The sequence below is a fragment of the Gopherus flavomarginatus genome, chromosome 3, assembly GCF_025201925.1.
Source record: "Gopherus flavomarginatus isolate rGopFla2 chromosome 3, rGopFla2.mat.asm, whole genome shotgun sequence".
NCBI lineage: Eukaryota > Metazoa > Chordata > Testudines > Testudinidae > Gopherus > Gopherus flavomarginatus.
The window spans coordinates 108,089,941-108,107,788 of record NC_066619.1 but is presented as its reverse complement, the minus strand read 5'-3'; the positions used below and the strand labels follow the sequence as shown (position 1 = coordinate 108,107,788).

Below are 17,848 nucleotides of genomic sequence, written 5' to 3'. Positions count from 1 at the left end.
CATGGAGACCCTGTCAGGGAGGTAGGAAGCTCATTTATATGAAGTCTCTGGCCCACCCGCAGTTTCCACAGCTTCCGACTGTGAAGCGTCTGAGCAGCTGCTCCCTGCCCATGCCATGCCTGCTCGACTCTCTTTGGGAGCAGTCAGGCTAGCTCAGAGCTTCTCCGTACAATAAAGGCTCTTAGACTATGAAGTTCAGCATCCATGTGCACAAATTTGAGTTGAACAATTTTGCTTTTTCAACAGGTGTTTGTATGAAACAAGGTCTAATGTTCAGATGCTTGGTACAGAGCCTAAATTGGTTCTGTAGCTTAACAAGTTGTGATGATAATCTCTCAAAAGGGTTCAGCTTTGATTCCTTCTGGATTATTAATTATTATTATTATTCTGATAGGACCCTAGGGTGTACTTTGTCTTTTTATCTGTTGTTGTAAAAAACAATTACCCGGTCATGAATAGCTTACAGTCTCATTTTACATATGACAAGCAATAGCTGTGGGAAAGGTAACAGTAATATGATCCTACAGTGACTCAGTTGTGTCCCATGCACATCTTGAAATTTAGCTACCTAACATTAATTTTTATATTGTTTATTTAACTCCTTTATTGTAGGTAGCAAGGCAGAAGGGAGTTTTAAAAAGAATGTACATGAGGAGAGGATATGTACATAAAGAGCTAGATGAAGACTTAGAGTACTCTCCCCACCTCGGGGGGAAAGGAGGATTATGAACCCTCCTTATGCCTCTGAGTAGGCCCCATACTCTTGGGATTGGGCACACATGAGTAAGGTAGTATCGTGCACTCACAAATCCTTCCTCTCAGAGCAGGAGGGGGTGGGAAATAGATAGGGCCTGGGCTACACTTCTAATGGCTGGTGTGGAGAATGTATGAATTTGCTGCTGGTTTAGACCAGCAGAAAATTACTACCCTCTCCTTGAGGGCCATGGGGAAGTAGGAAGGAAACTGTCCCTCCAAAGGTACTCCCAGGGCTAGTCCTGGAGTGGTGGATCTTATGCACCATCATTTGCTCAGGAACAATTTTTACCTATCATTAATATTTTTGATGGGCATTTAAAAGACCAAATGTAAAAAAGCTGACATAAATGTACTGAACCTTTCACTTTATATATTTAAAATTAAACCCCTCCACATTCCATCAGAGAAAGCACTGATATTTTAAAAACAAATTTAATACCCTATTGCCAGAAAACCCAATAAATTCTAGAAGTCGGAGAATCCTTCCTGGTAAAAGGGACAGCATCTGCAATATCAAACAAAGAGAAAGAAAATGAGAGTGTAATCAGATATACAAACCTTATGTGCAACATTCAAAAGAAAACAAATTCTAAAAACTGCTATAAATCTACAACCAATGTAAGTAGCACCAAATGCCATTTTAATTAGCACTAAAAAGTGAAAAATATCAAAATACAAATATAATTACACTTTTAAAAAAATCTTGAAGTATACATGCATGATCAGGTATTGTGCAACCACTTTATATGTGTGACATCATTTCAGCTCCCACTTGGTCTTGCATCATGGAAGGCACAAGACTGCACTACACCTCCGTGCTTTCTCAAGATGATGACTTCTTATTTCAGGCTGATTAGCAGTGCCAATAAATTGTGTGTTATTTTGGGTGACAGGGAAATATTTTTATATGGCCTATAGTGCCTATATTATTATTTCTATTGTCGTAGCACCAGCATCTAAATATTCCTTTTTTCATTCCTCCTTTAAAAAACATTCCCAATCAGATGATTTAATACTGTCACCTTGGAAAGTTCTCTTTGTGCCTATTTTGTAAGGGTGGAACTAGTTGTACAAAAAGAACACTGCAGGTAAGCATAACTTTTCATTATGTTCATAAATATACACACACACACACACACTCACTTCCTTTTTATCTATCTTTGCCCCATATGGAACACAATGGAAAACTTTTAAAGTTAGCAAACAACTTTTTAGTAAATATATCAAAGGAAGGTCTGGTTGAAGGCCAGTGCTGGAAAGGATCAGTTCAGTTTATAATTGGTCTGTTTGTCTAGATTAGACTTTTTATCCCTTCAAGTTTCCTACTGGGAAACCTCCACTGATGGTAACAACAAGGAATGCTAGTATAATCAGGCTGTCACCAGCTGCTGGTATTTTAGGACTATGCTGTTTAATACTGCTTTAAATAGTATTAAATGACATAGTGATTAGCATGAGAGCAACTAGTCTACACTAGTATTCTCACTGTTATTACCATGGGTGGTAATGCAATGATCAAAAATTTGAAATAAATTACTAGCGCAGACACCTAGATTTATAGACTGTAAGGCCAGAAGGGACCATTGTGATCATTTAGTTTGACCTCCTGATTAACTCAGGCCGTAGAAATTCCCTAATATGTCACTGCTGCAAAAGGAGGGCACGTAAGGACAGGTTACAACAATAAAAGTATTAAAATACAGATGTCCATACTAGCTTATCTAGTGATGGCTGAGGTATATTGCTTTTATATATTGTTAGAAATAGTATTTTTTCTTTGACAGTAACTTCAGCACACAATGCAGACACAGGAGTTTCTATGTTCAATAAGTTTTTAAAAAAATAGATTAGGAAGTTGTAAAAAAAAAAAAAAAAAATAGCAGGCATGCAAGAAGTCACCACTTCTACTGCCACTTTAAATAAAGGTTCCACAAGGTCATCACATGAGCTTGCAGAATCTTCCCACTCTGCACTACAAGACTGTCTCATTTCTAAAGTGATGGCACTTTATAGACTAAACTTTCATTTCTGTAAAGTAAATAACCTAATATAGACCATTATGTCCATATAAACTCCAGTAAATTAGATTCTACCTAATAGTCTCTTTATAGGTTGAAAAACTAAAAACATACCAAATTGAATGCTCCTATTCCAAGTTTTACTCCTCCTTCAAACTGATGGTAGGTTTCATTCTTATTTTTGTTGCCCTGAGTCATCTGTAGCACCTGATGGCATTCTCTTTTAATTCAGAGAGGAAAAAGAAAATACAAGTTAGAGGTGATGACAACAAAAATTAGAGCAATGTGATTTTTTTTTTTTTTAACAATATGGCATATGCTTACCCCAGGGCTAAATGTGACCACATATACTGTAACAACTTACTTGTATATTTGGTAACTTGTCCTAATTTTGAGGCCACCTTTGATAAAGTTGATCATATTTTCATCCTGGAAAAAACAATTTTTGTGTGCAAAAATGTGCAATTTGTTTCCCTTTATGAAGTTGTGCATAACATATTTCTAAGAAATTAATTCCTTTTAACTAAATCTTTCTTTTGATCATGACTCTAATAAATACACCTCTACCCTGTTATAACACAAATTTGGATATAACGCGGAAAGCAGCGCTCCAGGGGGGCAGGACTGCACACTCCAGTGGCTCATAGCAAGTTTGATATAATGCAGTTTCACCTATAACACAGCAAGATATTTGGGCTCCCTAAGACAGCGTTATATCAGAGTAGAAGTGTATATAAAATGTAACAAATAGAAAAATATTTTTACAGTAATTAACTTTAGTCTTATAAATTATTATATGGTATATGCTGAATTGTCCAGGAGACATTCTTCTGTGTATTTTTAATGACATGCTTTAAATAAAACAAGTTAAAAAGAAGTGAAAAATCAACAAAAAATAGGGCTAAGAGAGAAGAAAGCTCTTCAGCAACAGATTGAATGAAATAAGCAATTCTCCACCAAATGGTGCTATAGGAACTTTCTAGAAAGAGTTTCTAAAGTGTGCATTCTGAAATATGTATACATGAGTAGAGAACAGTACAGATGACATCCTACAGTGTCCCCTAACCAGATGAATTCCACGCGTTGATCAGTACCAACTCCAACTTGCCTTGGGTTGCTGTAGGACAGCAAACAACAGATATTCACATTATATGTTACTTTCTATAGAAATTTAACTATACCTGCTTTTTTATTTTGAATTTTCCCACAGAAAAATTTCATTCTACAAAGGCTTAACATCCAAATTCGTTTAGCTTTTAAAGATTCTCTCTTCAGTTAAATCCATTGATGGGTTGCTGGGTGTTTTGTTTTAGTTTGATTTTTTTCTCCTTAATTAATATTTATTTTAAGACCTTGAGCCTGCAAACATTTAGGCACATGCTTAATTTTACACATGAGTAATTGCACTGGAGTTGGGGGAAATGAGGAGAATAGGCTGAAGAAGAAAAAGTGAGAGTTTTAAATTGCTCCCTCTCCTTAAAGGGTGTGGCTCTTTCAGCCAATTTAACTCATTTTTCTAGTGCAAACACTACAGTGGAACAAACTAATTTATATTAAACAATGCTAATTAATGTTGGCTTGCGGGTGAAAAAATTGCTTCTGAAATAGCTGCTGAGCTTTCGAAGAAGGGCAGGGGTCCAAATAGACAGATGACATTAAAAAACAAAAACGAGCACTGCACCTACCCACTCCTCAATATTTTACAACCTCGCCCCTATTATTTTCTCTTCATTTTACTAGGAACTGCTTTTCATTATGGAAAGATAGATTAGGTTTTCACAAACTCACCTACAAGTGGTTTTTACAAAAGGCTTGTAAAATTTATGAGCCATTCTTTAACAGTAATAAACCACTTCAGGGTGGGTATTAGTAGGCTACTGATGCAAATCACAGCTGGTGAAGACACTTGGTTTCAGGCTACATGCCTCACAATAAACCCAACGTGAGCACAAATAGCTGATTGTAATGCATTCCTATAAGGTGGCTAACACTGTTTCAACTCTTATGTGGACAGTGACGTGAACCAGAGAACAAAAAAGGTGATGCTGCTATGTGATCAGCATCAGCTGAAATAGTGCTAGTCAGAAAGGAAGTTCACATCTGCTTCATCTATGTACAGCAATGGACCGTTGGATAGGTGAATCACAGGAATCTTCCACCCTCCTGATGCTCATGAACTAGTGACCAGTGTCTGGTGTATACTTAAACTACGGTGCAGCAGTGTCATGAACTGGAACAACAACAACACGTCTTAGACTACAGGACAAAGAGATTAGGGTGAGCAGATGTATTTTAAACAATGTATATAAATGGAAAACAAATTGTAGGGTAGGATATCATATGTTGCATTTTCAGTTATTTCCTATTAAATAAACATTTATTCATTGCACAGCCTTTTTTATGTGTGCAAAACATTACATCTTTTGTGAGTGGAGTGCTTTTGTTGGATGATTACTAGCACTTTCTGCTAACCTGCACATTCACAGAGAGATCTGAAGTGAAGAACAGACATTACCTGTACAAATGTGAGTGCTGCTTTCTGTAGCAAACATTCAGCATAACAGATTTCTGCATGCATTTCCTCTATTAAAAAAGAAAGAAAAAAGAAAAGGAACAAAGGAAGCCTTAAATTATTTATTGGAGACATAGTATTTTTGTTTACATTCAAATGCAGTATTTGTCAATCAATGGAACTAAAACAATTTTGACAACAAAATAACTAGTTTTGTTGTTAACTTTCAAACCACTCAAAAACCTGTCAAGAAAATTAGATGAAAAGCTAGCTAAAATTAGTCTTCTATGTCACCTCTCTTCAGCCAACAATCTAGACCCCTTCCGATTAGGCTTCAGTCCAGCATATAGTATTCAGACATCACTTGTTGTTCTGGTATGGTATGACACCTCTGCAAGGTATGTATGTTCATTCTCATCCGATAGCTTTCGATACTGTTCAGTAAACAGTCCTGTACTCTCTCCAAGAGACTGGAAGTTGGGGTGGGCTGGCAGGGTGCTGAAGGAGAAGGAGGTTGAGGGGCCCAAAGGATGGACTGGGGGGGGGAGGCTGGAGGAGAGAGGGGATTGAGTGGACCCCACAGGTGGAGGGACAGACTCTGGGGGAGGGGGGATGGGGCTTGCCCCACTATTTCAGCATTAACTTGCCCTGTGTGGCAATCGCCAACTTGTACTGCAGTAGTGAGCTATAGAAAAATGGCATCCTTAAAAATTAAGAGACCATCATGTTCATTTTCACATATAATGTCTGCCAGCAATCACCATTTGAGCCTGATTCCCCATCATCACTACATCAACTAGCTTATTAAATGGAAAAAAAAGTGGGCATGAATAAAGAAAGATTCAATAATTAGAAGTCCCTTATGTTACCTACAATCTGATTACAAGACAGACATTTCCTATAATTTTAAACAGTACAGAAGTATTGAAATTGAAAGAAGCAAAATTCTTACACATGCACTTAGATCCCATGGTAGTAGATTCCTTAGAAAGGTAACAAATAGAGAGATACATCACTGCAGTATGTGTACTCCACTTATTATATAAATGAAAAATAATAAATCTCTATTTGTCTCTATTCCCAATATTTTAATTATACTGCAAAGTTATACAGTCAAAAATTACAAAAACACTAAGTGAAAGTGTCAGAAGCTCAGAATATTTCATAAGTCAGAACTGTTCTTTAAAATACTATTCCTTGTAAATCCTGTACATTTATGATCAAATATAAATTTCTCCTTTTATGATACAATTTTTAATATGTTCAGGGAAATAAACAAGGCCGCCTGGATTTTAAATGAAGGTAACATCTATCAAATGGTGAGTGCTGTATTATGTGCTGAATCTTTGGAACATACAACTCAAAACAGGGTCTACTTCAAGAAACTAGGTATTTATGAATATAAACCACAATTACAGTGAGAAAAATTAAATAATGTATTGAATCTACACACTGAGTCAACACACTATTATTTAGATTAAGTGACAATTTGGCTTTTGGTGATATTCAAACACATACACCAGGCATGAAACTCAACATGGACTTTTTATTGGTTTATGGAGACTTAGGGCCATCTGTTACCCTTAACAGTCAAAATTCATACTTCAGATGTAAATCTCAAACCTACTGAAAGTTCAGGGGTATTTGATTCAACAAAATTTCTATAACATGTATTTAAAAGGCTGAGATGTAAACCATCTACCAGAAAAACGAGCTGTACAAGTTGAGTTGCATGTCATTTACTTCTATGAAAAACCTGTAGCAACCAGCAAAGGACAGGATACAAATATCCATAAAAAACAGCAAAAAAAACCTGACTCCTTTCTGTTTTGAGGATCACTGTGCTATTTCATATATAGCTTTTGTAGCAGAGGGCCACAGCTTTCAGCCAAGGAGAATGCTTAAATTAAGTTTGTGCTGTGTGAGATAAAGCAATTAAGAGAGTTGTTACAGTTCATGCAGTTAAACATTTCCAGGGCCATCACATGATTTGCTGAAGTAACATCTTCCAAAGGCATTACTTCTGGAGATGATGAAAAGCAACAGAAACACAATATTACAATTGCTGATAATACACACATATATAAAGAACTCCAACTCATAACCCTTGAAGATTATCAGATGTTATTCCAAAATTTTTGGAAACTGACCCCCACTCCAGGAAAATTAAACTCATCACTTCCCCTTCAACCCTACCATATATTGTCAAAGGCAGATCCATCTCAATGTATGCATCTCCAGGGCCTCTCCAGGATAATCATTAGCACCCCCCATTTTGTGAAATGCTGCATTAGAGGAACATGTGTACATCAAAATATCCACCTTGACTGAGTAACTTTTTTTTATTAGAGGTGTCCCCAGTATTTGGATACGAGGGGGGAAACATCACTATAACATCTTTTCTTTATTTAGAAGGTCACTTAAATCACAAAACTGCATCTATCTGTATGTTGTTTTTCACAAAATCATTATTCAGATATGTTTTCAGAAAATGCCTCTTATTTCTCTTACCTTCACTTAGCTGATCCATTGACTGTTTAGAAACCAGACTAGACAAAGACTCTACCACTGTGCTTCTTTTCCTGAATCTATGTTGGCCAGCCATGAGAGAGAAAAAAGCAACATAGGACAAGTGAATTTCAACAGGCATTCACATTTATCTCAATACATTGCAATTACTAACACCCCCAAACTTTAGAGAGAGAGAGAGAGAGATTTATAGTCATTCTTTAAAAAAAGGCATGTCCTTACTACAGGGACTACAGTTTTAGTATATATCCCCATTCTTGACATACACAGAAACCTAGAAGCCCATGCAACCTTACTTCCCCTCCCCCCACCCTTGGTGTATATGCATTATGACACAGTCTTTAATTACATGATCATACACATTTTTTTCCACAGGACTGCCTCTTTCTTCAATGCACAGAATGGAAAATGCTCTGGGGATGAGTCAGGGTGTTGTAATAGAGAAGGGTGTAGTTAAGGTCTAGATTTTCAACAAACAGATTTTAATTTTGCATGCCTCAGTTTCTGAGTGCCCAATCTGAGATACCAATAGGGGCCTGATTTTCAAACATGCTGAGCACATGTAGCCCCCAATGAATTCAGCTGGAGGGGTGGACACTGAACACATTTGAAAAACAGGTATTAGGTATCTAAAGCTAGGAACCCCAAACTGAGAACCTTTGAAAATTAAGGACTATTTGCATAATATAAAGTGCTGACATACACAACAGAAAGCAGACTCCTTCCTTAGTAATTCTTGCTTCCTACTGTTTTTCCCCAATGAAGACTGACTTCTTATGGGAACACGTTTCTCATCATGCCTTTCTGTGGGTTTGCCCTTTAAATTTGGCAAAGATGCGAAGCTGCAGCCCTAGACTGGATGTTTTGCAAATAGCTGTTGTACATGTAAATGTAAACCTGATATGTTTCTCTCAGTTTTCTTTTCCCTATTGCTGAGAGGATTAAACACTGTCACACACCAAGTTGACAAATCAAGTCCATGGCAAAGGCAGAAATAGAGGCTACATTTCTTGGTTGTTAGTGCTATGCCCTAACTATAGGGCCACAATATCTCAGTAGGGCCAGCAAAGAACATACATTCAGAAGATTTTAATCTGAAACTGTATCAACCTCTTGTCTAGATATTTTGCAAGATCCACCTCCCTTGCAAAAATTCCAGTAGAGGACAGCTTTGCTCAGGTTATTTCAGTCCTCTCACCTCCAGTCAAAACCAGGAAGCAAAGAAAAGCACAAAATAGGTTAACTGGATGGAGAGTGTGCACATATGGTTACTATACAGCAAACAAAACGTTTGAAATTTCAGGACCAAAAAGGTTGGTTCATTTTTGGGTGAAGGTTCGGTCACCTCTTAATTTTTCAAAATATTTGAACACAATACAAGAGGACAGGATATCCACAATGACGCCAAGAAAAGCACTGAATACTGTATTTTCAAACAATCTAAAAACAAGAGTTGCATGAAATCCTATGCTCATATGGCATACAGAATTACTATAACTGTATGTAGAAGCTGCCTATTTGCTTGTCTACATGGCTAGACAGACACTTAATTAACATTTGAGTTTACAAATAAATACCTCATCTCAATTGAGTCTTCAGGATCTACCACAATACCTAGTTCCATAATATGCTTTGTTCTGTCCTACCCAACTTAATCTCCCATCATGCAAGCTCCATTTTGGAATGATGGTCAAGTACTGATTTGGTGCTGACAAAGTAGAAACTTGACACATATGAATGCCTATTGTATTTAATATCTGTCAAAATGTAAATTACTCAGGCTTACCTTTGGCAGGTGTGTAAAGCTTCCTTCATTGTAGAAATCCCCATTTGGATATCCTGGTGCTCGAAGGTCATAGCAGCCTGCATAACTAAAATAGTGCTATAGCCAAGGGCATGGTACATGCTGTTTTTAGACCTAGGGCAAACATACAATCTTATGCATTTTAGCCAAACTAAAAAATTAAAAAAATACATCCATATTCTTCAGCACCAAAAAGTAGAGTTATGTTTGCCCAATGGTGTTCCAGAACAGTGTAACCAGCAAAAACAACTTCTGAAAACCAGAAAATACACAGTAAACACTACTTTAACTCTGGCCTATCTGGAGATGGCAAATGCCATCCACCTGCAGCAACTGGTGGGGGAACTTGATGGGGCAGTGAAAGAGGACAGTCCAGTAGCAAAGGAGGGAGACACTCGCAAGGGGATAATAGGTAGCTCCTTCCTTGCGAGTCTCTGGCACCCACCAGCTGGCTGTGGCAGAAGGGTATTGATTGGCCAGCATTCCTCAGCTCCCAAGATTTTGCTCAGTGTGGAGGCCATGTGGAGCCTCTTTTGGCTCTGTTCCAGCAGCCCACCCTACCCACCCAAACTAGTAGTGGGAACCCAGTCTGACAGATGCTGAGGATCTACAGATCACCTATTTAGGGCATCAGAAAGGAATTTTTTCTCCCATGAGTCAAATGGCAGAGGACCAGGGAATTATTTGCCTTCCTCACAGCACCTTCAAGCCACAGCAAGTTAAGTAGGAATGCACATGGTACCTAACTAAGGTGCTGGGTGGTGTTTCTTTGTCACAACTGCAGCCAGTTTCCAGTGCAGTTAAGAAAATCAAATGACTGGTTCCCAGAGGTAAAAGACCTGGGATGTTGATGATGGGCTTTAGGCTCATGCGATAGGGTGAGCCCTTGTGGCCTTTGTGCATCAGGCCCCACCCTGATGCACCCTCTGATCCTTGTGGAGGAGGGGTATGTGCTAGGACTAAGAGAGAGCTGAGTCCTGGAGGAAGGCTAAGGAAAGCATACCCTGCATTATGGAGTTATGGGTTATATGGTAAGCAGCCGTATAACTCCTGCATTGGAACCAATTAAATACCTGGTATAGGAAAGTAAAGTATGAGTGATGGACAGGTAGCATCCCTCTCCTGTGTTAAAATTTAATAAAAGTTGCAGTCCATGCATGTGTCTGTCCTCATTTCACTGCTGTATCCACATCAATAGCCACTAGGAACTATTAGCATACATTCTACCTGCAATAATTGTGTTAAATATAGCCGTACTGAATAGAAGCATTAGTTTGGAGAAGCTTGGCAGAGCTAAGATTGTGATATCTGGGAGACCCTTCCTCTAAGAGAGGGGTCTGAGAGCCTCATTGATTACACACGGGAGGGCAAAAGGAAGAGATGTATGCATAACTGGAGAGATCCAGTATGCCTCAATTCAGCACTGAGTGCTGCTATATCAATAGCATTGTACAGGAACCTCTTTGCAATGGAGATTATTAGCAGTGAGGGGGTATATGAGAGTACTCTCTGGGTTTAATGTTTGATTTACTCAAGTATATTGTCACATATAATTTTGTGGTAAGAATGAAGGGGCTGTAAAAGGGGATGAAAAGGTTGTAATATATAGCAAGTTAGTTTCTGTGGGGCTGGCTCACTGTTTAAGAGTAGGACAGGTGTACGTAGCTCCTGTACAGAACAGCTCACCTAAACAAAAAATTTGACTTAGCAAAGAAAGGACATTAAATTCTGTGCTATAGTGATCATGTACCCTATTTCCTGAGTAATGTGTACTATCTGAAAGTATAGGAATATTAGGGCATTGCTCAAAGAGGGCTCAGTTAAGGCTGTGTTGGTATCTGTAGTGGGGCGGCTATCCCACTTCAGGAGAAAATAGGTTAAAGTAGGCTAGAGAGGCTGGGCAGGTGGGCAGCCAATCAGAAAGGGCCTGTGGGAAGCCAATCAAGGCCAGGCTGAGCCCTATATAAAGGCTGCAGCACAGAGAAGAGGGGAGTCTCCCCCTGACCAGCAAGGGAGGAGGACTGTCTGCTGGTAGAAGGAGCGGCACCCTGGATAGAGCAGTGCTGGGCAGGGTTGCTGGGGAGGGTAGCAAGGCAAGTGGGAGCTCTGGCCAACTCTGCCAGACTGCAGGCCTTGAAACAGGGGCTGAGTGGATGCTAGGGCTATGGAGAAGTGGCCCAGGGAAGAGAAGCAGTGATGGAGAGTGAGACACTTTCAGGAGCCTCTCAGCTCACTGGGGAGGGGGTAAGTGGGGTTCAGATTCCCCCAGATCCTGGCACACATACAAGGAGATTGGCTCAGATTCTCTCCCACAGAGCCAGAACACCCCCAGAACCTGGCTTCCTTGCGGGGAGACGGAATGGGAGAGGGACTCAAGTAGCAACATGCCCAGGAATCACTCATATCTGCACAGAGCATGTGTATTTTATTATTTTTCAGAAAACAGTTACCTGTACCTGTTAGTTGTACAAATTAGCAGGGCACATTTCCAGAAAACAAAACAACCCTTGAGAGAGAGAATTGTTGACATATGCATACAGTTCAATCTCCGATTTCTGCTAAGGACAGGATTCAAATTTACAGTGAAGGGGCAACTTAGCTTCAGTGACCACAGTATGTTGCTCTGAACCACCAAATTACTGTGACAACTGGCTGCCAGCAAACCCTCTTGTATAGCCTTGCTACACATGTACATCCAATCATTTTGGGGTGAGAGTGTTTGGCACATACCATTCTAGAGAGCGAAACTCTTTTTTTAATAAAGTTTTAAACATTGCTTTCCCGAAAGGGGCAATGGGTGCCATGCACTAACTAAGATAAATGTCAAGCAACTGAGATCAGTTGGAGGACAGAGTCGTGGGCTGAGCCCTAGTTATGTGCAAAAATTTACAAGAACTTGTTGATTCTGTAAAATGCTGGGTTTTGCCATCTCAGGATGACCCCAAATTTGGATCACCAATCCTATCCATATCTTCATGGGGTGCAGAAAATTTCAAGATATCTGCGTGCTTACTCAGGTTTTTAGAGCACTCAAGAATCATCCTTTAAACAGAAAGCAGTTCCAACTTTAATTATATTTTACATGGATGCCCTCACTCACATCTAAACAAAGGCATCCCTCATTTCTTTCAAATATTCCTTTCTAGTCCAAAGATTTTTCCTATTATCATTAAAGAAGGACCCATGTGGTCAAACATCATACTACAGGAATATATTTATTTAATAGAGAAAATCTTTCTACTAAATTAAGCCTTATTAATTGCACTTTCAAGCTGATTTTCTTGATGGGAGGAAGTGGCAGGGAGAACCAGAAGGAAAGTAACTTTTTCAAAAGTTAGAGTTAACGCGAAATCCTGCACATTTCTGTGCTGTAAAGGGAGAAAAGCAGCTAATCTCCAACTGCCAGGTAGCACATATACCTCCATTAGGGAAGTATCAAAGTGCACTCCACAGCATTCCTCTATCCTGGCCTATTTTTTGAAAAACAGCCATATTTTGCAACAAGCCTTTTGTAGCAGATACAAGACGACAGAATTTCTGCTCTTCTCTCCCCCCACACCGCTCAAAAAAAAACCAAACCAAAAACAAAAAAACAACTTTCCTCCACTGCACTTGCAAGGACTTGATTTAGGCCTTAGAATTACAACTAAAATAAAACAAAGACCATTGGCTGACTGACAGGGTTTGTGACTTCAGTATGTTTAAACAGAAACAGTATACTCTCTGGGGTAGCAATGCAGAACTGCTTGGGTCAAGAGAGACAAAATGGAAGTAATGAAAGCTACTTATTCAGAGGTCTTAGATTAGTACTCAGCAACCAGATGGCACACCTTACAATATCTGCCCACATTAATTCCAACAAACGAAACGAACTCACCATGGCCGAAGTAATTCCAGGGCTTCAGAAAATTTATTACTTAGAAATAAGTTCAGTGCCATTGAACATTCTTCCAGCGCACACTTGAGATCCATCTTGGATGCCCTAATGAAAACATAAAAATATAAAGAAGAGAAAGGGTAAGTATATGAAACTGTATTCAATAGTAATCTCAGCTTTCAGAGCTAAACACAAACTGTATCACAGCCCAACTGTTCCCTAATCTTTTCTGCTTAGTTTGTTACTTTACATCCTAAACAGCTGGTTAGGAATCTAAGATGCTGCAAAACTATTTGCATTTCCAGATCCCTATAACCTTTTTTTAAAATGAGAAATAATTCAAAGGATAGAAATTAGTTAATTTCAGAAACTAATTAATGGCTTCTTTCCTTTAGATTTACAGTATATATTCCAAAAGCCATGTAGGTAGGTATTTTATTGTGTGTTTTTTAAATTTATTTATAATAATTGACTCTTAGAAAACTGAAACAAAACAGATTTGTAACAGTCATTGCTTTTATTATGTGGGTTTGTTTTCTTACTATAATGGTGCTGATGATTATCTTCTCTGTTTACCATGACACATTTCATACCTTCCTAGAATTAGCAGTCAACATGGAATGCAATCTTTCTATCAATTACTATTTATACAATACTGTAAGTACACAAAATACTTAACTAGTCTAAGCTCTGAAGAGTTTGCAGTCTAACTCAGAAGAAATACAATACACTCTATTGACTGCTATGTCTATGAAGGTATGATTTGTGTGTGTTAGACAGACTGAAATCCCTATCAACTGACAAAGTCTAAAGGAGTTTGATCTGAGTAAGGACACCAGGTTTGGGCATTACAATGGGGGCTTCACCAGAGTAAAAGAGGTTAAGCAAAAGAGAAGGCAACAATCATGTCAGCGAGATTAACATTCAAGCAATGAACAGAAAAAGAGGACCTTACAGAGAAGTTCAAAAGAGAGATTTCTTGGTGCTCATAAACTGTGCAGCTGTTATAAATATAGCCATACAATGTATGGATCAGGAGAAAGACAAAGGGAACACAAGGGTAAAATGTTTGGTTTTTTTTTACGTATCTCCCTGCCTGAAAATCCAGGTTTCTTTACTAACCACGAGTCTAACTGTGAAGGAAGGAAATGTACTCACCTCTAATAATGGATGAAAGTAGTTTTTCTATAGATAAGAATCTAATGGTTTTTAATTGTCTTATCCCATACCCTTTTAGGGCTATAACCAAGTAATGGGTCCCATTGGGAAGTTGCAAGTTTCCCCTTTCCGCTGATATAAATCTCCCATTTCTTTTACTGGAAGGTCACAAGACAGTTTAAAACAGAGATATATTTATAAAAATAAAACCTATATCTGCTTAAAGGCCCAATTCCTATCTATTTTGGGCCTTGGATCCAGTGTGATATCCAAGTGTTATAGTTTTTGAGCCCCAGCTATGTGCAAAAATTTACAAGAACAGTGTGGCCAGCGTTATATTTTTCAGAGTGAAATTCTATGTTTATGAAAAAAAGAAGGAAACGTACAATTTTTTGACAGGTTTTAAAAAATATTTACAATTTGAAGATGTTCAAATATTTGGAATGTTAGAATAAATCATGGGATATGGATTAATGGGGAGAGCACAGATCAAGTTGTTAAAAGGTACAAGATAAATGATTTACCATATGGCTCTGAAATTATTATTATATAAATATCCCCTTCATGTGTGTGCACTTACCTTATTCAATTCAAATTTAATAATTTGGTAGAACATTTAATAATTCTCCAATACAATTAAGAGATCTACGAAAGAAACTAAAATACAGAGAACTGACAGGAGTGAATTAAGCTAACAAATAGATAAGAAATAGTATAAATAACTTATAAGTACTTTAGCCTAAGTACTCCTCTGATTCACCTGTTCCAAGAATCAAAGCCTGCTGTAGTCCAAGACTCCCACTGACTTCAACTGAACTTTAAATCAGGCACTTTGACATTATGCTCTCGGGGAATAACTTGTATTGCTACATAAGGTACCTCCTTGGCAACATGTTGTGTGTTTTTACACATTATATGGTGTTACTCTCACAGATTCAGAATTCCCATTTCAAATAATGTGCGACATCTATCACATTGTTCACGAATTCTGAAATTATTATTATTTCCCAAGAAGACCTGTGATGTTAAACACTCTACCTTTAACTGTATGTTTGACTTTAAAGGAAAATTGATACAATTTTCTTCATGAATCATGCTTTCCTCTTTCAAAATACTGTAATTTTGAGCTTCCAGAGACATACTACTCAGATGCATCCTATAACTACTGTTCCTCCCCCAATCAGTTGACAAATATCATACAGATTATTTTAATATATTATGATCATCATTTTCCTAATCCTCACTGGAAGAAGAGAATGGGAGGGAGCTGAGACCAGAATGGTCCCTCGGAACATCTTTCTCCTTCCTATGAAGAAAGAAAAGAGGAGGGAGACAGACTATCACATTTCAGCACAGGGAGTAGATAGTCATGTTGATAGGTGCTGAGCTGCAGCACTGGGAGCACAGAAGCCGTTGTGGTGCCGTGGACAGCACAGGAAGTTCCTGCTGATGCTCAGCATGGAAGCATGTCCTCTGGAATGGTGGCCAAAGCATGAAGGGGCATACAAATGTTTAGCATATTTGGAATGCAAATAGCTTGCAATGCCGGCTACAAAAGTCCCATGGGAATGCCTGTTCTCACTTTCTGGTGCCATTGTAAATAAGAAGTTGTCAGTATTATCTCCCATAAATGTAAACAAACTTGTTGGTCTTAGTGATCAGCTGAATAAGAAGTAGGACTGAGTGGACATGCTTACTGTAAAGTTTTGCATTATATTTGAGTGTAGTTATGTAACAAAAAATTGACATTTGTAAGAGATTGTACTACACTACTTATATGAAGTGAATTGTTTTTTATCATTTTACAGGGCAAATATTTGTAATAAAAAATACAAAGTGAGCAGTATACACTTTTTATTTTGTGTTGAAACTGAAATCAATATATGTAGAAAAACGTCCAAAAATATTTAATACATTTCAATTGGTATTATACTGTTTAACAATGCGATTGAACTGTGATTAATCAACAGCCCTAATATTTTTTCTTTCTACTTCTGCTCCTATTTTTTTCATACTATTATAATATTTTGAAGAATTCTGAAGGATTTTTGTATTTAAAATCATTACATTCTGTGACCTAACAGGGTACAATCCAGATTAGTGAGAGGCTTGCCCTCTGACCTGGGGTGCCTTGCAATGCCTTGCTGCTGTAGACTCCAACCTGAACTGCTCACAACATTGTGTGTGGCAACACTGTATGTGAAGTTATAAAATTTCCCTTTATGATGTTGTTAACAAATTTCAAATTTCAAACCCCACAGCCTCGTGCATACAGAAGTCAGCAAACAGGTCTGTCCTAAACAAAGAAATGTGGGCTTGCCATCATTTGCATTTAAGCAGTAAACAGAAGCATAAAGCAGGAAAAGAAAACAAAGAAAGCTCAGTCAGGTGAAGAAAAAACAGCAGGGAACATCCTTCCACATAGACTATTTGTCTCCTTGTTCTCAGCTGGAAATGTTTTTCAAGGGGACTGAAACTATAAAAAGGAGGGGCAACCATGCCAAGGGACTCCCTGTCTCTGCCCCTCATATTCTCTACACTTAAGACGATAAAGGGAATAGCCATTGGACTCAGGGGTGGGGGGAACCAAACTCTTCAAATCAGTTAGTGTCACAGCTAAATACAAGAAACAAACAGGTAATTTAGTATAAGTAGTTATGACATATTCTAAGGGACCATTCAAGGTGAAATGGTCCCCACGCAGAGTCCAAAAATCAATATCTTAATAAAGACACAGGATTTATGGTTTATTATGACTCTGTAACCCACTAACCTCCCTTTTTATCCTATGACAGGGTTGTGAATGGGCCACTTCACCTTGAATGGCCCCTTAGTTTAGTATAGGTAGTTAGCACATATTCTATCTGTTTGATCTTGTATTTAGATGTGACATAGTACTTTTCCCAGACCTGAGGAAGAGCTCTGTGTGGCTCAGGCCATGTCTACATCTAAAATTTTGCAGCGCTGGTTGTTACAGCTGTATTAGTACAGCTGTATAGGGCCAGCGCTGCAGAGTGGCCACACTTACAGCAACCAGCGCTGCAAGTGGTGTTAGATGTGGCCACACTGCAGCGCTGTTGGGCGGCTTCAAGCGGGGTTCGGTGAACGCGAGAGCAAACCGCGGGGAATCAGGTCTCCTTCCCCGGTTTGCTCCAGTGTTCCCCGAACCCCCGAACAAGCAGGTCTCCTTCCCT

General features: G+C 38.5%; 1 protein-coding gene across 2 annotated transcripts in view; it reads right to left on the bottom strand.

Moving 5' to 3' along the window:
* Positions 1-17,848, bottom strand: part of TTC39B (tetratricopeptide repeat domain 39B) — a 103,729-nt gene that overhangs the window by 20,999 nt on the left and 64,882 nt on the right. For both annotated transcript variants that reach the window (XM_050942923.1, XM_050942925.1), the window contains 7 exons: positions 13,497-13,601; positions 9,602-9,733; positions 7,798-7,874; positions 5,290-5,357; positions 3,139-3,203; positions 2,889-2,994; positions 1,196-1,261 (listed from right to left, as the gene is read on the bottom strand). In XM_050942923.1, coding sequence (XP_050798880.1) covers positions 1,196-1,261; positions 2,889-2,994; positions 3,139-3,203; positions 5,290-5,357; positions 7,798-7,874; positions 9,602-9,733; positions 13,497-13,601 — 619 coding nt within the window. The remainder of the gene's footprint in view (positions 1-1,195; positions 1,262-2,888; positions 2,995-3,138; positions 3,204-5,289; positions 5,358-7,797; positions 7,875-9,601; positions 9,734-13,496; positions 13,602-17,848) is intronic.